Genomic DNA, 19,452 nt, shown 5'->3' on the forward strand with positions numbered 1-19,452 from the left:
TTTGCCCACGAAATAAACCAATTTGCTGTAGAGGTAAAAGGGGAGTATGGTTTTTGTACTTCAAAGATCAGAGACCAGATCACTACCCCATTAAAGGTTAACCGCAAGTACTCATGAATAGGGCAGGAAAAAATGTTTGCAACTATTTGAATGAGTTTGCTGGTGCCTTGTTACTCAAAAGAGTGTCCCTGGGCCAGCATCAGCAGCAGCATCACTGGATGCTTGTTAGAAATGCAAAGTCTGAGACACCACCCAGACTTACTGAATCAGAATTTGCATTTTAACAAGCTCCCTTGGGAATCTATGTTCACATTAGTGCACTGGTTCTCAAACTTTTCCGTATATTATTTTCTGCAATTATTTAGAGAGCTTTAAAAAATATTTATGCCTGGGTCCCATCCCCAGATTCCGATTTATTTGCACCCTCTTATGGCTGTGGATACCTCAAATGATGAAGTCATTTTGTCTTTAATGGAAACTTTGTTCCTTTCCTTCTCTCTTTCCATTGGGCTGAATCCATCCCCTGTACACGTTACTTTACTGGACAGAGCCAGCAAGCTACATAGAAAAGAAGAGAGCATAGAGCTATATAGATAGTGGTAAAACACTTAGATGTGTATATTTCTGTCTAGTCCTAGCCATTATTGTCTCTTGCCACTCCTCCCCTTCTCCTGATGGCATTTGCCATTATGGTCACAGTGCATTTCTTCCCAACAGCAGGGACTCCTCTGGAGTCCATGCTATTGCTAGTCCATGAGTTGGCCGCCAACTAGGGTGCTGGCACCACTCCACATAGAAGGCTACCATGACTTGCTCAATCTCTACAACTACAGAGATTGGGGAAATCTTCACAGAATAAATTGGATCTTACACAGTGTTTGTTTTGGTATATGCCAGATGTTTGCTAGTACCAAGGTTTGGGAAAAACAGAAGTTTAAGAGAATACCATCATGTAATTTAGGAAGCCAGGGAGGTCCAGTTTTAAATCTTTTATGTGCTCTAGACCTGTGGGCCCCAAAGAATGTGTCAGTATTAATCAGGTTTTAATTGGCTCTTCAGAATTTCAAGACTATGTGTTTAAAATAGATGTGGGGTTTGTTTTGTTTTGTTTTGTTTGTTTGTTTGTTGCTGTATTTGACCCATCAAAAAGCATCTAGATCATCAGTTAATGAATCTAGACATTCTAGGCACTTTAAGCATAGATCTCTACCACATATTTGCATTCTTCTTTGTCTACACTGACATATGGATATGCTTATCTACAGAATTTGAGCATTTTGATGACTATAAAATAATGGGACACATTTGACAGTGTGACTTATTAGAAACAGTCTAATTATAAAGAAGAAGTCTATAGTTAAAAAGAAGTCTTTTGGGTTGGGGCACCTGGCTGGCTCAGTAGGTGGAGTAAGCAACTCTTGATCTCAGGGTCGTGAGTTCAGGCCCCACATTGGGCATAACGATTACAAAAAAATAAATAAATAAAAGTCTTTCACTAAGAAAAATGGAGGGTCACTTTAATATATCGCTTTGAATTTGTGCGTATAGAAAAAGCACCGATCTCTTTTCTATGTAAAACACTCATTGAATATTCACCAATATCCGCACACATAAATGCTAGTGGGACTTTCAGAAAAATGAGTAATACCAAATAGTATATTAGGGAAAAAAAAGATTGAAGTAATATAGGGAGAATTTTTGGATTCTAAGGAACAGCTTAGTTAGGGATAGAGAGTTGACCAAAACGTTTAAAACCTGACATCACTGTAGGTGTCCAAGGCTATGAGTAAAACCAAGAGAACATATTCAGAGAGATGCCTTCTCTAGGCCTCCCACCTGCCAGATAAAACCACCTGTGCCTTTCTCAGAAGCAAACATCTATCCCTAACGATGATCAACTCCTTGTTGGCATCTGTGAGAAACGAGAGGGTGAGAGAAGTAGCAAATCAAGATTAAGGATGTCTGTTTTCTGAAACCTCGAAATGAAATCTAGTTCATGTTGTAGAAAACAAAACAAACCAAAACAAACCAAACTGCTGAAGGGAAAACCTACCTAACAGTAGCCTTTTAAAAGAATTCCAAGCTTTTATGTATTCTTTTCTTTTCTTTCCTTTCTTTTCTTTTTAGGTCCATTGTTTTGCCAAGTCAAAGAGACATGACACAACACGGTACACTACCCCAGGGAAATATTTGAATATACAAGTTTTTATAGGAATCCTGCATGAGCTTTTGATTAATAAATTATTATTTAGTGTGGCTATATGCAACCATGGTTTAAAAGTTCTAAGTTTGGTGAAAATGGTTTTCTGACCATTCGACTACAGTAGAGGTTTCTGAAGACAAGGCCTCTTGGTGACACATTGAAGTGAATTCCTCAGCCTTTATCCAGATGTGCTCTGTGGTTTTCCCTGGGGTACTTCCTGTAGCTTCATTTGGCCGAGTGCAACTCTACTCAAGCCAGATAGAAGAGGGATGTTCCCTATAGTCCATCTGGAAGAAGGCCCTTTGCTAAAGCCAGTAAGGCTTTTGTGTTCTTATTTGCCTCCTTAGGGTGTTGTTGCTGATACCTCTCCCCAGACAGTGGCACCTTCATCCCAGGACACCAGTGGTCAGCAGCAACAGATAGCAGTGGACACATCCAACGAACATGCACCTGCATATTCTTACCAACAGTCTAAGTAAGTTTGGGCTACGCTAAGCTCTTTTCCTCAAGATCGACCATCTTGTCACCATACTCTCATGTTGTATCTGTTAGCGTTTGCTGCAGTACAGACCATCCCAAACTTAGTGACAAGCATTTATTTAGTTCATGGGTCTATTTATTTAGTTCGTGGGCCGGCAACTTAAGCTGACCTCAGGTGGATGGTTCTTCTGGTCTTGACTAGAATTGCTCAAGCACCTGGGGACAGCTGATGGTCATTTTTGCAGCTCTGCTTCTGGGTGTTAGTTGTCTGTTGGTTGAATATGATGGAAGCAATTGGATTATGTGTTTCTGATCCTGCATCATCTTATTCACATGGAAGTCCCAGAATTCAGAGAACAGCAAGAGAGGAAGCCCAAATGAAGCACTTTTCAATCCATTTGGACACATTTACTACTGCCCCATAGGCCAAAGCAAGTCATATGGCCAAGCCCAGAGTTAATGTAAAATTTCACTTAAGCCTTAAATACAGAAAGGGGCATTAAAAAAAAAAAAAAACTACTATACATATTTTTGGAAAAAACTCCAATATTTCCACTTGAAACTGGATAGTAAGCCTGCATGAATTCTTAAATGAAAACAGTATCACTCCCTTTGCAGGGATACCTTGAACACCCAGTAAAGTAGTTCATGAAAAAGGGTGCTATAAAATCTAAAACAATGTGGAGTCTTATTTAGGAATTAAATGACAAAGCGACAATCATGTATCAGAATTAACTCTTGCAAATCTTTAAATCACTTATAAAGTACTGTTGGCTTTGTGTTGAGTAATTATGTAGACTAAAATTTGGGAGGTTTTGAAGCCAAAGTAATTAACAAAAATTCAGTCTATATACAGTGTCTTGTCCTGCGAACTATTCTAATCTGTAGGTAGCAATCAAAGCCCCAGTGAATAGAGAATTCCCGAGAGATCCTTCCTGTCTGCAGAGTGTTGCTCCCATTTCTTAATCATTCCTCTTTAACCTCAATACATATTTAGAGATTTGTTTGTTGCTGAAAGATTAATCATGGTAATGGAGTCTCCTCTAAGTAGCTTAGCTTCTAAAGGTAGTCTTCCAAATTAAATGTGCTGACCACATGACTTAACCTTTATTACTATTATTATTATTACTTTCACATAACAGCTTTCAGGAAAGATCCATAAAAATAAAGCATTTTGTGTTTTTGGTTTTGTTTCTTGTTTGTATTTTTAATTCACCTATAGCCTATGTGAATCACTTTTACACACATGGAACAATATGGTAGTCTCTGGTACTCTGTTCCCAGCATACTGGAATTTTTTCAGTCTGTTCAGAGGGTAATGTGTGAGAAAGGAGCAGAGACTGGCTGTGGGAAGCACGGTGAGAGACACTGGTGGGAAATGAGAGCTGCTGTATTTGCCAGAACCACTTGGTGAGTAGGTGAAGCTGGCTTTTGCTGTTTCAGAGCATAACGAGGAAGTGAGTGATCCTAGACCCTTCTTGCTAACAGTTCAATGATGTCTGGATAAATAAAAGAGATGCTTTCATCCCCCCCAGTCAACAATTATTGATACAGTGCCTACTATGTGACCCCCAGAATTCCAGATGCCAGGAAAAGAACAATGAAGGAGGCAGGCGCCTTTCCTACTCTCTTGGAGTTTACTCCCTGCTAGGAGTAGACTCACAGTCAGTGGACCAATCAGCAAACAATCAAAACACCAAAACAAAACAAAACAAAACAAAACAGAATTGCAAAGCCAAAGCCAATATGTAAAAAAGATTCTTGTGATAGAAAATGACAGCATAAATACCTAAGATTTGGTATCAGGCAAGGCCTCTCACAGAGGCCTGGATCTGAAAGATAATTACAAGCTAATCTTGGAGAGATTTGGAGAAAAAAACATTCTAGGCAGAAAAAACGGGAAGACCAAAGGTCTAGAATGGGGACCTGTGGCTAGACTGTGGTGAAAGAGTTAGGCGGGGGCGGGGTGGGGGGGGGATGTAGGAGACAGAGTCAAACAGGCAGTTTTTATAGAGCCTTTGGTCCTTGGATACTTGGCTTTGTATACAGGAATCATTCTCAGTTTTATTTGAAGAGAGCCACTAAAGCTCTGGAAGACGTTAAGGGAAGGTATGCCAGCAATTGAGTTATATTTCAAGGACTCCACTCACCAGTGGAGTCTGGGTGTGGAAGGATGTGTTTCAAGAATGACTTTCAGGATACAAACGTCCCCCTTCTTGCGACTATCTGTAACATCCTCTTTTCCCTGCCTGATTCAATCAGCTTCAGCTGCCCCCACTTAGAGCCCACAATGGGATGCTCTCTTCTTTCTCAGGTTGTCCCTACCTTTCACGACCATTGTATGATGTGGTGGGAAAGGGGATGTCCTGCCTGACCTGGAGAGGACATGTCTGCCTCTCCCAGATTCCAGTGAGGGTCTCCCTACCCACCTCCACACTTAGAGTATCCAGCACCAGGTCAGTTTCTCTGCAGGGAGACAGGATCCCTGCCCTCCAGAGTTTACAATCTAGTACGGGATTTGGACGTACACATAGACATGATGTGTCTACTGCAAGGGAGAAAATGAACAGGGCTCTTTTAAAGAATACTATAGTAATAGGAGAATGCATTTAATTGTTCTCGACTGGGTCAGCTTTGGCAGAGGTTGTGGCCACTGGAACTGGCTCTTACACAGAGTCAAGGAGGGTTCCAGGGGGAGGAACAGCTTGGCCAAAGTCCAGGGGTGGGAAAGCTCAGACTGCTTCTCTGAGAAGGGGATTCAGAATAGTACAATAGTGTAAAAAAAGCAGGTTGGACCCAGATTCTAATATCAGATGTCATACTGAGGTGCTTGGACAGCATTTCCTTTGTTCTACAAATGCTCCTCCAGCTGAGGTAAACAGTGGTTTTGGAAGCAATGGAAACAGTCCAATGATTGCAAGAATTCAGACAATAGGGAACAAAGGTCTGAAGTAAGATGGTGGCAAGTGCAATGGGGTGGAGGGTGGGGGGTAAGGGCAGGAGGGGTAGACTGAAGTAAGAGGAAAAAGGAAAACCGGGCTTTACAATTCCAAACAAAACCCTGGAGTTATTGATGCTACTAACAGGGGCAGATAAGATAAAAACCAAGGAGGGCCTGATCTGTAGAGAAAGATAAGGGATTTAATTATCCTTATAATAAGTCAATTCAAAGAAGCATTATTCCTTGAACTATCCTAGGAAGTCTGAGTCTGACCACAGAAAGCTTTAAGTGTTTAAACATTTTAAAACTACCCCCCCCACCACCACCGTGGTCACATGGTTACATGCCTTGAACCTCAGATTCCTATGGCTGATAACTCGGGCCTTTCCACAGATGATAGGGTATCAAAGAAGGAAACCCTCCCCGTGTGTCCCCACAGTGGTAAGCATTATGGCGAGGGATTTCCTCATTGGGAGGAACTTTCCTTTGCACTTATTCAGGAATGTATGTTACAGGATGTTCCACAGGGTGAGTTTGTGGCAACATGCCAGAGATGAAAGCACGCTAGAACGCGGGACATTTCAAACGTGTGCTGTGTGAACACCGCTTGCATGGCCTCGTGTACATTTCTTCAAATCTGGAGAAAATTGTTAACAGGTCCTGTTTATATTCTCAACTTACTCTCTCTGACATGCTCCCTAAGTGCCGGGAGCTTTTTTGACTTGAAAAGAGAACAATAATATATTGCATGAAAACAAAAATAGTATTCTAGGTCAAATACACTGATGGATAACAATCTATTCTGAAATTTTCTAAAAGGAAGAAATGAATGTGGCTCTATCCAAGGTTTTATCAGTTTCAGCCAAGGGCAGCTGATCTGTGTCATGGTAAGGCATGAGAGTCTACAGAACCATTTAAGAAGACACTGGGAATTGAGCTAAGTATGTGGGTCATGTAGACACCTGGGTTCTTATATAACCATCCCTGGGAAAAGTTTGAGGGATGCAAGAGTTCCCACAGAGACATTTATCAGGGAAGCATTCATAAGAAAGCAGGCACAAATAAATTAATAAATTGTTTTGAGATCAAGCCACAAGCAGTATCCCTAAAGTTATAAGGCTACAAATGTCTGTACGTTCTAACTGTATCTTTCACCTACAGTGGAGAGGGTCTCTAAAATATTTTAGCCTATCCAAGTGATCTTGAATACTCCAAATTTCACAAATGGCAGCTGATGTCCAGCATCATTATGCTAATTAACATGCCACTACTTTCTTTAGGCAACCCATTTCTGACGATCATTATGCTAATTGAGATATGGACAATTTAAAGTACTTGTGCAAACCTCTGGCCTTTCTCATTAAATGGTAGCTGACCTCCTGTGGGGTGTGAAATTTGGACGAGGGTAGCTGAGTGCCCTGGAAAAGGAGCTTAACACATCACACATAGATTTAGCACCATAATGTCTATACTAAAGATATTTTGAAGAAAATCACAGACATCACAACAGAAGGTTGCAGGATCAAAGTTTGAGAAGTAGAAATGATGTGCATATATGAATAGAAAGGTTATGTTTGGGATCTGTAGCAGCAAATATTTTACTATTCCAAATGCCACTTTCCAAGCTCAAAAACAGGTCTTCACATTTTGTATTCACGATTTTTTTTTTCCTTGTTAAAAGAGGCTATTCATGCAAAAGGGAATTTCGGGGCTCTTATCTGCAAAGGCAGACATGATACCTGTAGTTTGTTTTGGAAGTTCTGTGGAAATTCCCGTTCCTGCCCAAGTTAGCAGTTTTTCTTTGTGCTATTTAAGAAATCTTAAAAATCTTAAAAATGACAAGGGCTTGAAAAGTACAAGTCTGCAAGCAAAGTTAAATTCTAATTGCCACCTACTAGTTGTCACTCAGCCCTTTGGAGCCTCCTTTTCCTCTTCTTTAGAGCAAGAGATTAGATCAGTGTTCTCCCAAGAGTGTAAATTAGGTTTTGGTGCTGAGGGAGGATTTACCACCATTCCCTGGAGTTGGGGTGGAGGTGGGGGGGGGGGTCCCAAGGAGTTTAGGCAAACACCCTCTAACCTGAGTGAAATGCTTTCTTAATTGCAGTTCTCTTCAAAGCTATTAAAATGCTAATGGCCGGACCTCCTAGAGAGCCAGACAAATCAAACGTTTCACTTCCTGAAAGATTAGCGTGTAGGCTGGACTTCCTACTTGGGAATTCTGAGAGTTTTTTCAAACATATTAAATTACTAAAGAACTATAACAGAATGTTCACTGTCAACAGGATAATTATTTTGATACTAATTGAAAAGATTACGTTCTTTAAATAAGTTTGTTTTTATATTGATACCCTTCTTGGTTGGTGCCCTTCCTATATGTTTAGTTTACCTATGGGTAGTGCAAGAGTGGGAGCATAATGTGCAGTTTCCCCCAAACTCTGGACCACAGAATCCCTCTTTTCACACAGCATCACATGAAGCTAATCTGTCAGGAATGACACTGGGGGACATTGCAGCCTTAGATGATCCCAAAGACGTCTTTCCACTTCTAAAAGTCTGGAATTCTAAGCCTGTGGTTTGCTACTTCCTAATCTATTCACTCTGCTTTCTTTGGGGGCTGGAGGGGAGGATGAGAAGTTTCAGGGCAATACATAAGTATTATGTAAATGTGCACTTTCACATCTCATCTAGGACAGAGAAAGTGGATAGGAGTGAATTCAGTTCTATCAAATAGCAACACATTGTCCCTTCCAACTTCAGCTAGCAACCAAGAAAATGCAAAGGACAGCCATTCATTGCTCCCCACTTGTTGTTATGTAACAATGAGACCACTTGATGGGAGAGGGCCATTGGAAACATTTGGTAAGGTTAGAGCTTTAAAGTAGCTGTAGCCTAGCTCATAAATATGGATGCTTCAAGACCACTGCACGTGACATACCTGAGCAGTGTGGGTGTTGTATGTCAGGGTAGCCCATTGACTAAGACACTGTTCATGGAGCAGCTGTTCCAGAGATTCACGGTGTATTAGGCATTTTCTGTTAAATGAGTAACAAGACCAGGTGGAAGATGGGAGTGGGAGCAAACAACAGACAAAAAACAAAAACACACAACCAAACAAAGAGAAAAGTTTTATTCCCACAACAAGGTCGATTTTTAAGAAATTAATGGAGTAAGTCTGTACTTTGCAAAGGAATAGAGATCACATATATACCATGGTTCCCATGACTACTACTAATAAAGCTTCCCTAATTGTTGCTGATGGTATGAAATTTTTAATTGCATTTCTTCTTAAAAGAAGCCCCACTTTTTCACATAACACACACAAATTATGTATTCCTAGAAACTTAAACCATTGGTTAAAAATGGAACTATCAACTCTCAACTAGTTGCTTTTCTTATGTGATTCTAAGAACAAGTTTATCAGGCTTCTCAGAGACGTAGCGAATTCGTATGAGTGCTCTTTGCAAAGTAGGAAAAACAACTTCTCTGGATCATCCCAGCCTACCTGTCATATACCTTAAAACATCCTTAAGGGCATTTTGTGAATTTGAATAAAGCCCGCTTGCTCAGAGCAAATGCAGCCCTGCACCAGAGGACACAGTTTGGGGATCAGACTTTGGGTGGGAATTTAGCCCCCACAAACTCTCTCAGTCATGCATCTTGTGCAGTGAACAACCTGTACAACCTCAGCAACCCTGAGGCCTCTTTAGTAAATTAAGCAACTGGACGTCAGAAGAACCTGCAAAGCACTGAGAGAAGTGAGCTTCATCTATATTGACCTATAGGGGCGCCTGGGTGGCTCAGTTGGTTAAGCGTCTGCCTTCGGCTCAGGTCATGATCCCAGGGTCCTGGGGTCGAGTCCTGGGTCCTGCTCCTTGCTCAGTGGGGAACCTGCTTATCCCTCTGCCTGCTGCTCCCCCTGCTTCTCAAATAAATAAAATCTTTAAAAATAAATAAATTGACCTGTAGATAGTTTCAAAAATCGGTTTTTATAGCACATCCCCGAAATTATTTAACAAAATTCTAGTCTGTGGATGGAAGAGCTAAGCGTGGAAGTCAACCCACTAGAAGCTCAGTCCAGCAGTTGTAGATGGGGCAGAAGGAGAAAACATTATTTGGGCTAGGCTAGGCCAAGTGGCATAAGTAAAAATGTCATTTGTCTAGTGAAACACCTGTTACGAGCATACCGTCTGCCAGATTCCTGGAGAGTAAAAAATAGTAGAATATAGTGCCTGTTCTCAAGAATTAAAAATCTTGATGAGATGGGTGAATAAGGAAGAAGAGGGGACGAGGGAAAGTTAACAAAACCCATTCCCTCTTAACTGTCTTACTACTTTATTGGGCCAAATAAGGCTTATGTGATTCTACTTGGTGAATACCACAGGGTAACACACAACCATTGCTATATCTTGGGTACATAGTAGGGATGGGCGCATTTGTTGACTGAATTAGTGATGAATCCCACAGGATTTTTGAAAGGACAGAATTACTCAAAGAATTTCTGGGGGTACCTAAAACATAAGCCAGACATTGAAAAATAGGTTCCGTGCACATAGGGAGTATTACTTGTCTGGGTATTTTTGTCATATTTACTACTTTAAATTGAAAGATATTCTTGATCTATTAGCCTTGATCTTTAATGTGAACAAACTCTCTGACTCAAATATGCTGTAGTATTTATTACTTTAGACCAAAAAATATTCTTGTTCTATTAGCCTTGATACTTAATGTGAACAAACTCTCTGGCTCAAATATATAATTGTATGAAAGTGGCAGGATTTAAAACTTGTACAATTTTCTAGATATTGAAAGAACTTGGTATCTTTTAAAGAGACCTCACTGGAAAAGAGCACATGAGGTGATTTCAAAGTTGCTTTGATGTAATGACCGCTCATACTCAATTGTTTCCACAGACCATAAACAAGACTGAAGAATGTCCGTCTGAAACTTTGCCTTGAACGAAGAAACTTCATTGAACAGGAAGTTGGCTTCCAGTTTGCACAGGCGTCGATGGAATGCTTTTTTTTTTTTAAATTTTCTACTATACCCAGTGAAAACAAAGTGTTTTTATGTGCTGTGCAAATGGTTCCTTCATGTGGTCTGACAGTTTACTTTCGCCATCGTTTTTTTTTAAAGAAAAAAATCCCAGAAGAGGAAACAAACAAACAAAAACCAACAACAAAACAAAACACAGAAGGTTGACATTATATTTGGAAGAACATTTGATTTCAGAATTTACCAGAAGATGTAGACAGATTTTTTTTTTTTTTAACAGAAAATCAGATGTCAAGAGGTGGGCAAAGCAGAAATGGAAACAAATTGTCTTCCTCAGTAATTAAGCTACTCTTTCTTTTCCCCCTTTTGTTTAAATCTAGTGGGTTATTTTTTATTTTATTTTTTTCTTAGAAATATTTAGGTAAGGTTTATCTTGAATCTTAATTGCCTTAATTTTAAGGACGTCAAAGGCTCTCGAGGCAAGCTGTCAACGTCTTGTTAAAAAAAATTCAAGAAAGAATTGAAATATTGTGCCGGCTTTAACTGGTACAGAAGTTTAAGACTATGAGTTTTTAGGGTGAAAAAAAAACTGTACAGTTTAAAAGAAAATGTTTTTTCTTCATTTGAAGAAAATTTGTTGATAAAAGAAACCATGGCAACTGCAAGAATTGGGAAAATGCTGGGACTTTTCATGAACTTTGTCTTAAGTGTTGAATCATTCTAGAAGGCTAAAACATTTTACGGTAAAGTTATTAATGTTGGTTTAAAAACAACTGCATTAGAAATAATGCGTGTTTGGGGGCAGAATGCAGATTTTTTTTATTTACGAAGCGTGATCGCTAGCAAAAGCATTAGTGCTTTTTATCTGCAGTCTTTTTTATGAGCTTTACAAAGTTTTTAGTCAGCTTTGCTTGTCACATTGCAAAACCTAGCTTAAGAGCATTAAAAAAAAAAAACTTAAGTAGATAGGAGCTTATGGTCAAAAAGTGCAAAAAAACAAAAACAAAAAAAAAACAAAAAAAGCAATAGATAGAGAAATTGTTGACAATTTCTGTAGTCTTTCCTAGTTGTGATCAAATTCAGCCTATGGATGGCCTATTTTATACCAAAGATGAAGTGGCACCCTATTGCAGTCCAGAAGATAGAGGTTGTTTTCCTTTTCTTCTCTTTTCTTTTTAAGAATTTTATTTGACCTACATGGCCGGACCAGTTCTTACTTTGTTGTTTGTTTAAACTACCTTCCACTGGTGTTTTATATACTGCAAAACAGAGCAAAACAAAAGGTGTTTTTTTTGTTTTTGTTTCTGTTTCTGTTTTTGTTTTTTTGTTAATGTGCATTTGTTGATACTAGTAGAAGCTTGCACCTGCTGTGTTCAGCTGGTTCAGCAGGAAGAGTTCTGGATACCAACTGACAGAGCCGAACGGCTTTATATTCATTCCGTGAGCTTTTCTGGTTCCTTACTAGCTCTCTTGAATAGTGACACCTGTATTGATGGCCACCAATAAGTTGAGACACTTGTTTAACAGGTTGAAATTCTTTTCTGTGAACTTTGAACTAAAGGTCCTTTCCGAACTGGTCTGAAAGGTCGCTTGTCAAAAAAAGGCTTAGATATTCTGTTAAGTGATGAGTGGTCTCCTGAAAAGGTCTCATTGTATTTGTAACAATAGTCTTCCTTCTCAAGTCCAACGCCTCTAGGTTTTGTCTTCTCACCTCAGTCTTTGTTCATCTGCCATGAACAGCCACCTTGATTCTGCAAGTAGGGAGGAGATATCTCCCTTTTGCCTCCTGTCATTGTATTCTCATACCCTGGTGTTGTCAGAAGAAGGACAAAAATAGACCTTTTTGTTTCAGTTTAACTCTGAGACAAGTAGGACCAATCAGATTGAGGATTCTGTTAGTGGAAGTTAGGTAAGCTTTTAAAATGCTAGTTGACAATCAAGAAATTGTATGATTTATATTGATAAGAACCAAAAGAATTAGGTTTGCTCAATCTTTAAAGCCAAAGGAGATATATTTGCATTGAGAATGATGCAAAACTTTGTCTAAAATGAATTAGATTGACTTAACAAACATGTCTGCATATTTGACTCATGGAATCCATGTTCAACCTGTATAGTTTTACCTGAAATTAAGACCGATGGAACTTTGTTAGTTGAATTATGAACAGAGTTGCTTTCTGAAGGGATCATTGGAATTAGATAGGTGGAAGTTTTCTCACAAACTAAGTCGGGGGAACCTGTCTTAGTCCAGAAGGAAGAGGGAAATGCGTTAAGTGCACTGTAAAAAAAAAAAAAAAAAAAAATGGTAGGCTTTTAAAAACTAAAAAAACTTAAAAGGCAAATCATAATCCCATTAGGTCAGTATCAGTAATGAGTTTGGCTGTTCTGAAATTGTCAATATTCAACTATTTGTGACCTGTTAACAGAAATGAGCCCAGTTCTCTTATTTGAAACCCCATGAATTGGAAGCTCAAGTCTAGAAAGTGGCTCCCTATCTTTGCAGCCAAGTCAGAGGCACAAATGGATCCAAGAAAATGTAGCGTGCGCTGCTACAGAGAAATTCCATCTGGTGACACCCATCCTTAATGGTTTTCCATGCTCTAGAGAGAATCCTAGGTGTGTACTATCTTCTGTTCCGTCCTTCAAGCTGCTCATGTATTTCAAGGGTGGCACTTAAGTTTTATCTTTGAGAAGCGGGCCCCTGAGTTTCAGGGGGTTTAAGGAACATGTATAGGAACTGTGCTTTTCGTTTCTCTTTTTCAGTCTCTGAACTCTTTGTATAAATAAGGATTATCCTGGGCATAATTCATTTGAATATGAAACCAACATGCTTTCTTTTGTTTCTGTAAAAAAAAAACACGAAAAAAAACCTTAATGTGATACAAAGAAAGTCTCATTTACGCAATCAACAATGAGGCTAAGAGGTAGCTACCATGTGGCTGATGAATGTGCCTAGGTAACTTCCTGTTTCTATTCAAAACTACTGCTTTATTTATACATTCAGAAACATTTTTTTCAACTATGAAATTTCAATGATCTCAATTTTTTTAAGCCACTTCAGGCACAGGGAAATTACCTGTCATTTTATGTGTCCATGTGTGTTTTGTGTTTGGATTTTTTATATCATGCCATTCTAGAAAATATCTTATTTCAAACCAAAAAGAAAAAAAAAAGAAGGAAAAATGACACATGTTCAAATTTGCATCTGTCATCTTACCTAATGATTGTTTTTAAGAGTCAAGTCTGGGGGAATAAACAAAAAGCATCAACAGGTAAGCAGCATTACGTTGTATGAGAATAAAACAAACCAAAATGTGTTCAGTATACGCAGACATCAGAATCCTGATTGAATCAGCAACTAATATTATGGTGATTCTAATCCTATTTAGGACTCTTTTTTTTTTTTTTTTTTAAGTATTCTGGCTCAGATTTCCAAACATTTATTCAGATATTTCCATTTTTTTCCTTTTGACTTTAATTGCCAAGGCTTCTAAACATCAGGAAACAAACCAAAGCCACAATCCAAATGGGATAAAAGTTATCTTATCCAAACTCTAGTTACATGGTCAGTGGAGGAGGGGGTTTTCTTTTAATAATGATAAGGTTTTGTCGGGGAAGACAAATTATGCGTAGTGACTCAATGCATGGCCATGTGTTCTGGAGATGTCCGGCCCCTAGGTAAGCTAAAGGTAATGCTAGCAGGTGCTGGTGACTGTTTGTCCTTGAAGACTGGCACACCTTGGTTTTTGCAAGTGACATAAAATTCTTAAAAACGAAACAACAACAAAAAATCCTCTACCTGACTTCGGTTTGGCTGTTTCCTTGATAAATTTCAATCATTCAGATGTTGTCTCCATGCTTCACTTGAATCAATTCTTCCTGTGACTTTAACAGATCTGCCACATTTGATAGCATATAAGACTCACTTCCACACATTCTAGTGAAAAACTACCTGGTATTAAAAGCACTCATGTTAGAGACGGAAGGCTGAGAGCAGAAAAAGCCTGGATGGAGCAGAAGGTCATTGTCCCTGCAGAATACATCGACCCCTTGCAAAACTGTGTGAAAATCATTTCAATTCATGTGTGACAAGAAAAGAATAGCTTTTTTTCCTAAAAAAAAAATTACTTGAATATTTGCGATGTCTAATATATATACCTAGGTATCTTTTATGGTGGCCTGAAATCCCCATTAATGAAGAGTGAGATTTGATTTGAGTAGCACTTTTGCAGTCTTCTTCATGATTCCGAAGTTTCAATGGACTGTCTAGACAGATTATAATGTTAGTAGGGAACTAAAAATACATTTGACAACTCAGTCTCATTCTTAATTTGCGTGCACGAACCACTGCAGATGAGCTGATAAGCAGGGAGAAATTCTTAAGTGGGATTCAGTGATTAATGTTTTTAGATGATATAAAAACAAATGAAGGGGGATATTTACATATGTGTATAAACAACGTTGAGCACATTTGAGGAATCATACTTCATAACAAAGTTTAAACATGTCATAGAGACTTGATCTACGTTATCTTGTCCACAGTAGGGAGTGAAGGATGAGATTTTAGTTTTTTTGTGTTATTGTGCCTGGCATCCTTCAAAATTTTGAGCTCACTGAGACTGACAGCATCGCACTCCAATCTGAGGGACTGACAGAATTTAAACAGGCTCATTGATTCTGTATACTACCCCCTTCCTGTGACAGAGTGATAATGGGATTTCATTAATGAATCAATTTGTTACAAATGACATCCACCGTGGCATTGAAAGACAGTTGAGTCTAACTCAAATTTAACATTTCTTACCCAATATTCTTAAATATGAAATCGGTCCCTTAATCTGAGTGTTCTTGGTCATGCCTGTCCTTTGTGGACTGCACAGAGTTCAGGAAAATACAAAGCTAAATATAAGATCCCTGAGTGGCCCCAAAGATCTTTTCTCATCTGGGGCAGGGAAGCTCACCCCAGATTGGTGGTTTCTTTCTCTTTCGTTTTATACCCTAATACGTATGCTCCCTGTCACATGAAAAAAGGATGGATAGCTTCTCAGTACTCATTTCTTTGTATTTCTGAAAGGGAAAATAATATTTTAAGAAACGCTTCTTCCGCTCAGGAAGATTTAAAGCTGGAGCAGAGGTGAGATCAAGCTTGGAGTCTGAGGGAAGAACCTCTGGGCCACGGAGTCACACTTTTCTTCCATTTTATTCACTCCAGTTAGTAACTTCCCCAATGACTGAGTCTTGCAGAAATACAATCACTCTCAATTTTTGAAGGGCTAACTATTTACTTGATAGATTTGTTTTGTCTTCTTTTTTCAGCTGTTAGGTCTTCGGCTCTATTTCCTTTTATTAGCATTTCACCGTGAGGGTGGAAAAGAAACATTTGGAAATCAAATTCAAATCAGTCTGTTTCTTTAAGTCTCGATTTACCGAAGGAGTTTAAAATCATTAGTAAAACAGTCAGTGCATTATATACCACGGATTTTTACTGTCCATAATGTCCCTTTCCCATCCACCGCAAATAATTGAGAGTTGGCTGTATTCTTGCAAATACAAAGGGAAAAAAAATTGTAGCAAAGTATTTGGCTTCCCTCAAAAGAAAGCTGTTTTGGTTTCGTTCACTATTGAAATTTTAACCAGAAGAAAAGGTCAACTCAAAATTGAGTTATGAGAATATAATAACATCTCTTGGTTAAATATACACTCTTATCCCTATCTTAAATCTTTGGCAAAAAAAAAAAATGCATTGTTTTGTTATTTATTTATTTTTTTTACTTTGCATCACAGTAATAAGGGTGAATGACCTTGACACTCCAGTGGATTTTTTCTGATCGTTTCAAATTTAAGTAGTGTCCAAAGTGTAACTTTAGTGTTATGCTTTGTATTTTAAACCCTCTGGTCTTAGATTCTTAAGAAAGATGCTCTGTCCTCCTCCCCAAAATATGTCATTTCCTCATATATGAAAAAATGAGTTATTTCATACTTTTCAGGAACTATAAAAACTATTTCAAAGAGACACTTGAAAAAGTTTTCTCCATTCTGGAAATTAATGCTTCTATTTATTTAAAAAGAAGAGGAATATAATTGGAATCTTAATTTTCAAAGAATAAATGTAAAAGTGTACTTGCTATGAAATTCCAGTTTCTTTAAATTAAAAAAAAAAAAGGGACACAGCTTCTTTTAAAACCCTTGTTTTAGGCCATATTTGACTTCATGGAACTTCTGAAACATCATTCAAATTTGAACTTTATTTAAGAGCATTTTGTACTGCTGTCTCTGTCATGGAAAGTTCTGTAACTCTATGGTGTTTCCGGTTTTATTTTTAATTTTTCATCTGTACCACAGTCAAATTAGCTACCATTTCCCCCGTTCCTTGGGCTTTCTGTAGATCAGTGGATGTTAGGTTTAAACTTCTGTTTTCTTTGATGAAGCTTTCAATAAAAAATGAAAATAAAAGCAATCAAGTAGGCTGTTGTGTTTTTCTTCACTGCTCCAGAGTGGGTTGAGGGAGGGACCGGTGGGAGGGAGCAGTCTCTGTATTTAATTGGGTATACTGCTGGCTTCCTTTAGGATGCTTCAAAATAAGAAGGAGGAGGAGAAGAAGAAGAAAGAAGAAAGAAGAAGAAGGAAGAAGGAAGAAGAAGGAGGAGGAGGAGGAGAAGGAGAAGAGGAAGAAGAAGCAGCAGCAGCAGCATACCATCCCTGGTAACAAAAACTAGGAGAGGAAGGAGCATTCTATTCATGCAAGGGGCTGAGAAAACCCCTAATTAGGGACTTTTGTAGGGAGAGACCCTGTAGGTCTTCCTAACCTCACACATGCTTCCTACTCTTTATGCTTCAGAGATAGTCCAGTTCCTATCTCCAAACATGCTTAACATCTACCAACTACTTCGCATATCTTTTGCAAAGACCAGGAGATAGAGTTATACGTAAAAAATTTCTTTTGACACCTTGACCCTGTAAGGATTAAAACGCAGGTCAACCAAAATCAGAAGTGTCCTCAAGCATGGAGGACTGTGGTAAGCAAAGAACAGAAACTATATTTCTCTGGTGCAGGATCATCTAAACTAACTGGGAGCTCCTATTCGAGGGCCACAAATACTCTGTGCTACAATACATATTTGCTATTGTTAGTCAATATTTAATTCTATAGACGACAAGAAAACAAAGGAGATAAATGAAATTCATACAATGTGTTAAACATAGCAAAGAAAGTAAACTTCAGGACATAAAATAAGTAGAGCATGTGAGTCTGAACAAAAATAGAAATGGAAAGATGAAGAAAACACTATATATTTATGATGCACTAAATATACATGAAGTGCCATGTATTCCTGATATGCTAAATATACATAAGAAATATGAGGCACTCAATATTTTTGAGGTCTTAATTTGGTCACCCTTTGGCACCCATAGCAACTTATCAGGCTAATCAGTGAATTTCAATTACCTGCCCTTGCTTCTCTCAGAATGAACGTGTTTCACTAGCTCCTTCCTTCTGTGGCCTGTCTTGCTCACATTTCAGATCTGATCTCTGTATCACACAATCAGTGGAGAAGGATGCTATATATGCAGGATATATGAACATTGCAGAGCTTTTAGCTGTGTGGTCCTTCTATTCCTCTTGAACACTACCCTGAATGAGTTAACCTACCCCATGGCTTTCACCTTCTTTCTTGCTATGGGTTTTTAATAGATTAATAAGTCCTTGCTTTCAGCATCTTTATTTGACCTGTGAACCCTTCTGTTCCATGACCTGTAGTATAACTTGCATGATAACGTACATGAAGGCTACTATTGTATCAACATCATTTCCCATGTGACATCTTCATGCTTTATACTATAAGCACCCAAGAGAGGATATAAACAAAGCTAACCAACCAGTGTCAGGCTCTGAGAACGTATTCTATATATCCCTTTTCCCCATATGAGTAGCAGTTCACGTTGTACTTCTCGGCAGAAGAAGCTGGAAGAGAAACCTAGAAAAATAGAATTATTGGAGAGTATAAGAAAATAAGAATGGAGTGAAGACCTTGAAATTAATTTTACTCAAGTTCCATCAGAGTTCTTTTTAGAGCAATGGTTCTTTTTTGCTGTTTGATTGTTTTTCAGGTATTACAGACTTTTAAGAAGATAATACCAGCACTACTACCCATATGCACAAAATTTTCGCTTCAAATTGCAGGACGCTTGGGAACTTCCTGAAACATATCCATAGGCTTTTGCTGAAGAATCCCTAGTTTCAAGGCATAAAAAGAGAAAAAAGACCAGAGAGTGAAGAAACAAGCTACATTTATAATGGTGTCCCTTGTATATCAAATATCCATGATTTCTTGACCTCATATCTATGTATTTTTTACTGTTTCATAATTTATTCTGAAAAGTGAGTGCTTCTCCAACTCTCAACAGTCCCAGTAAAATTCACAATTGATAATGCTTTTATTTTTAAAGGGATACTGAAAAGAGTAACCCTTTTTGTTGCTTTCCAAAGTTAGTAAAGTGAAAAGTAATATAGCCGAAACATAATCTCAGAAGATTTGGTTATTTTTCGAATTCTGGTAAATGAGTGTCATTTACAATAATGATGAAAAAGTCTCCCATGTATCAAAAGTTGTCTTTTCATTTAAATACTGAACAACAGAGGGAGTAGCCTACTGTCAGGAGCTTTCTCCTGCCCTTAGAAGGTTGTAGGCTACTATCCTGATAAAGTGGTCACCAGGTGGCGCTGGGGAATTAGTCTCCAGTGGATTCCAAGCCCACATCCCAGATTCTTCATTCCTAAACAGAACCCGTGATACGAGGTATGGCTCTAAGAGCCAAGAGTCGCCATCACTGAGCC

The 19,452-nt window shown here is 38.5% G+C and overlaps 1 protein-coding gene across 18 annotated transcripts in view; it reads left to right on the plus strand.

The window, feature by feature from the left end:
- RBMS3 (RNA binding motif single stranded interacting protein 3) overlaps positions 1–17,073 on the plus strand; it is a 1,332,425-nt gene extending 1,315,352 nt beyond the window's left edge. For 10 of the 18 annotated variants that reach the window (XM_078072625.1, XM_078072633.1, XM_078072638.1 and 7 more), the window contains 2 exons: positions 2,551–2,678; positions 10,535–17,073. In XM_078072625.1, the coding sequence (XP_077928751.1) occupies positions 2,551–2,678; positions 10,535–10,541 (135 nt within the window). In that variant the 3' untranslated portion in view covers positions 10,542–17,073. Of the gene's footprint in view, positions 1–2,550; positions 2,683–10,534 lie in introns of those variants that run through there. The other 8 variants (XM_078072644.1, XM_078072662.1, XM_078072670.1 and 5 more) reach the window with 1 other exon arrangement.
- Positions 17,074–19,452: the final 2,379 nt, after the last annotated feature.

This window comes from Halichoerus grypus, chromosome 1 (assembly GCF_964656455.1).
Source record: "Halichoerus grypus chromosome 1, mHalGry1.hap1.1, whole genome shotgun sequence".
Lineage (NCBI taxonomy): Eukaryota > Metazoa > Chordata > Mammalia > Carnivora > Phocidae > Halichoerus > Halichoerus grypus.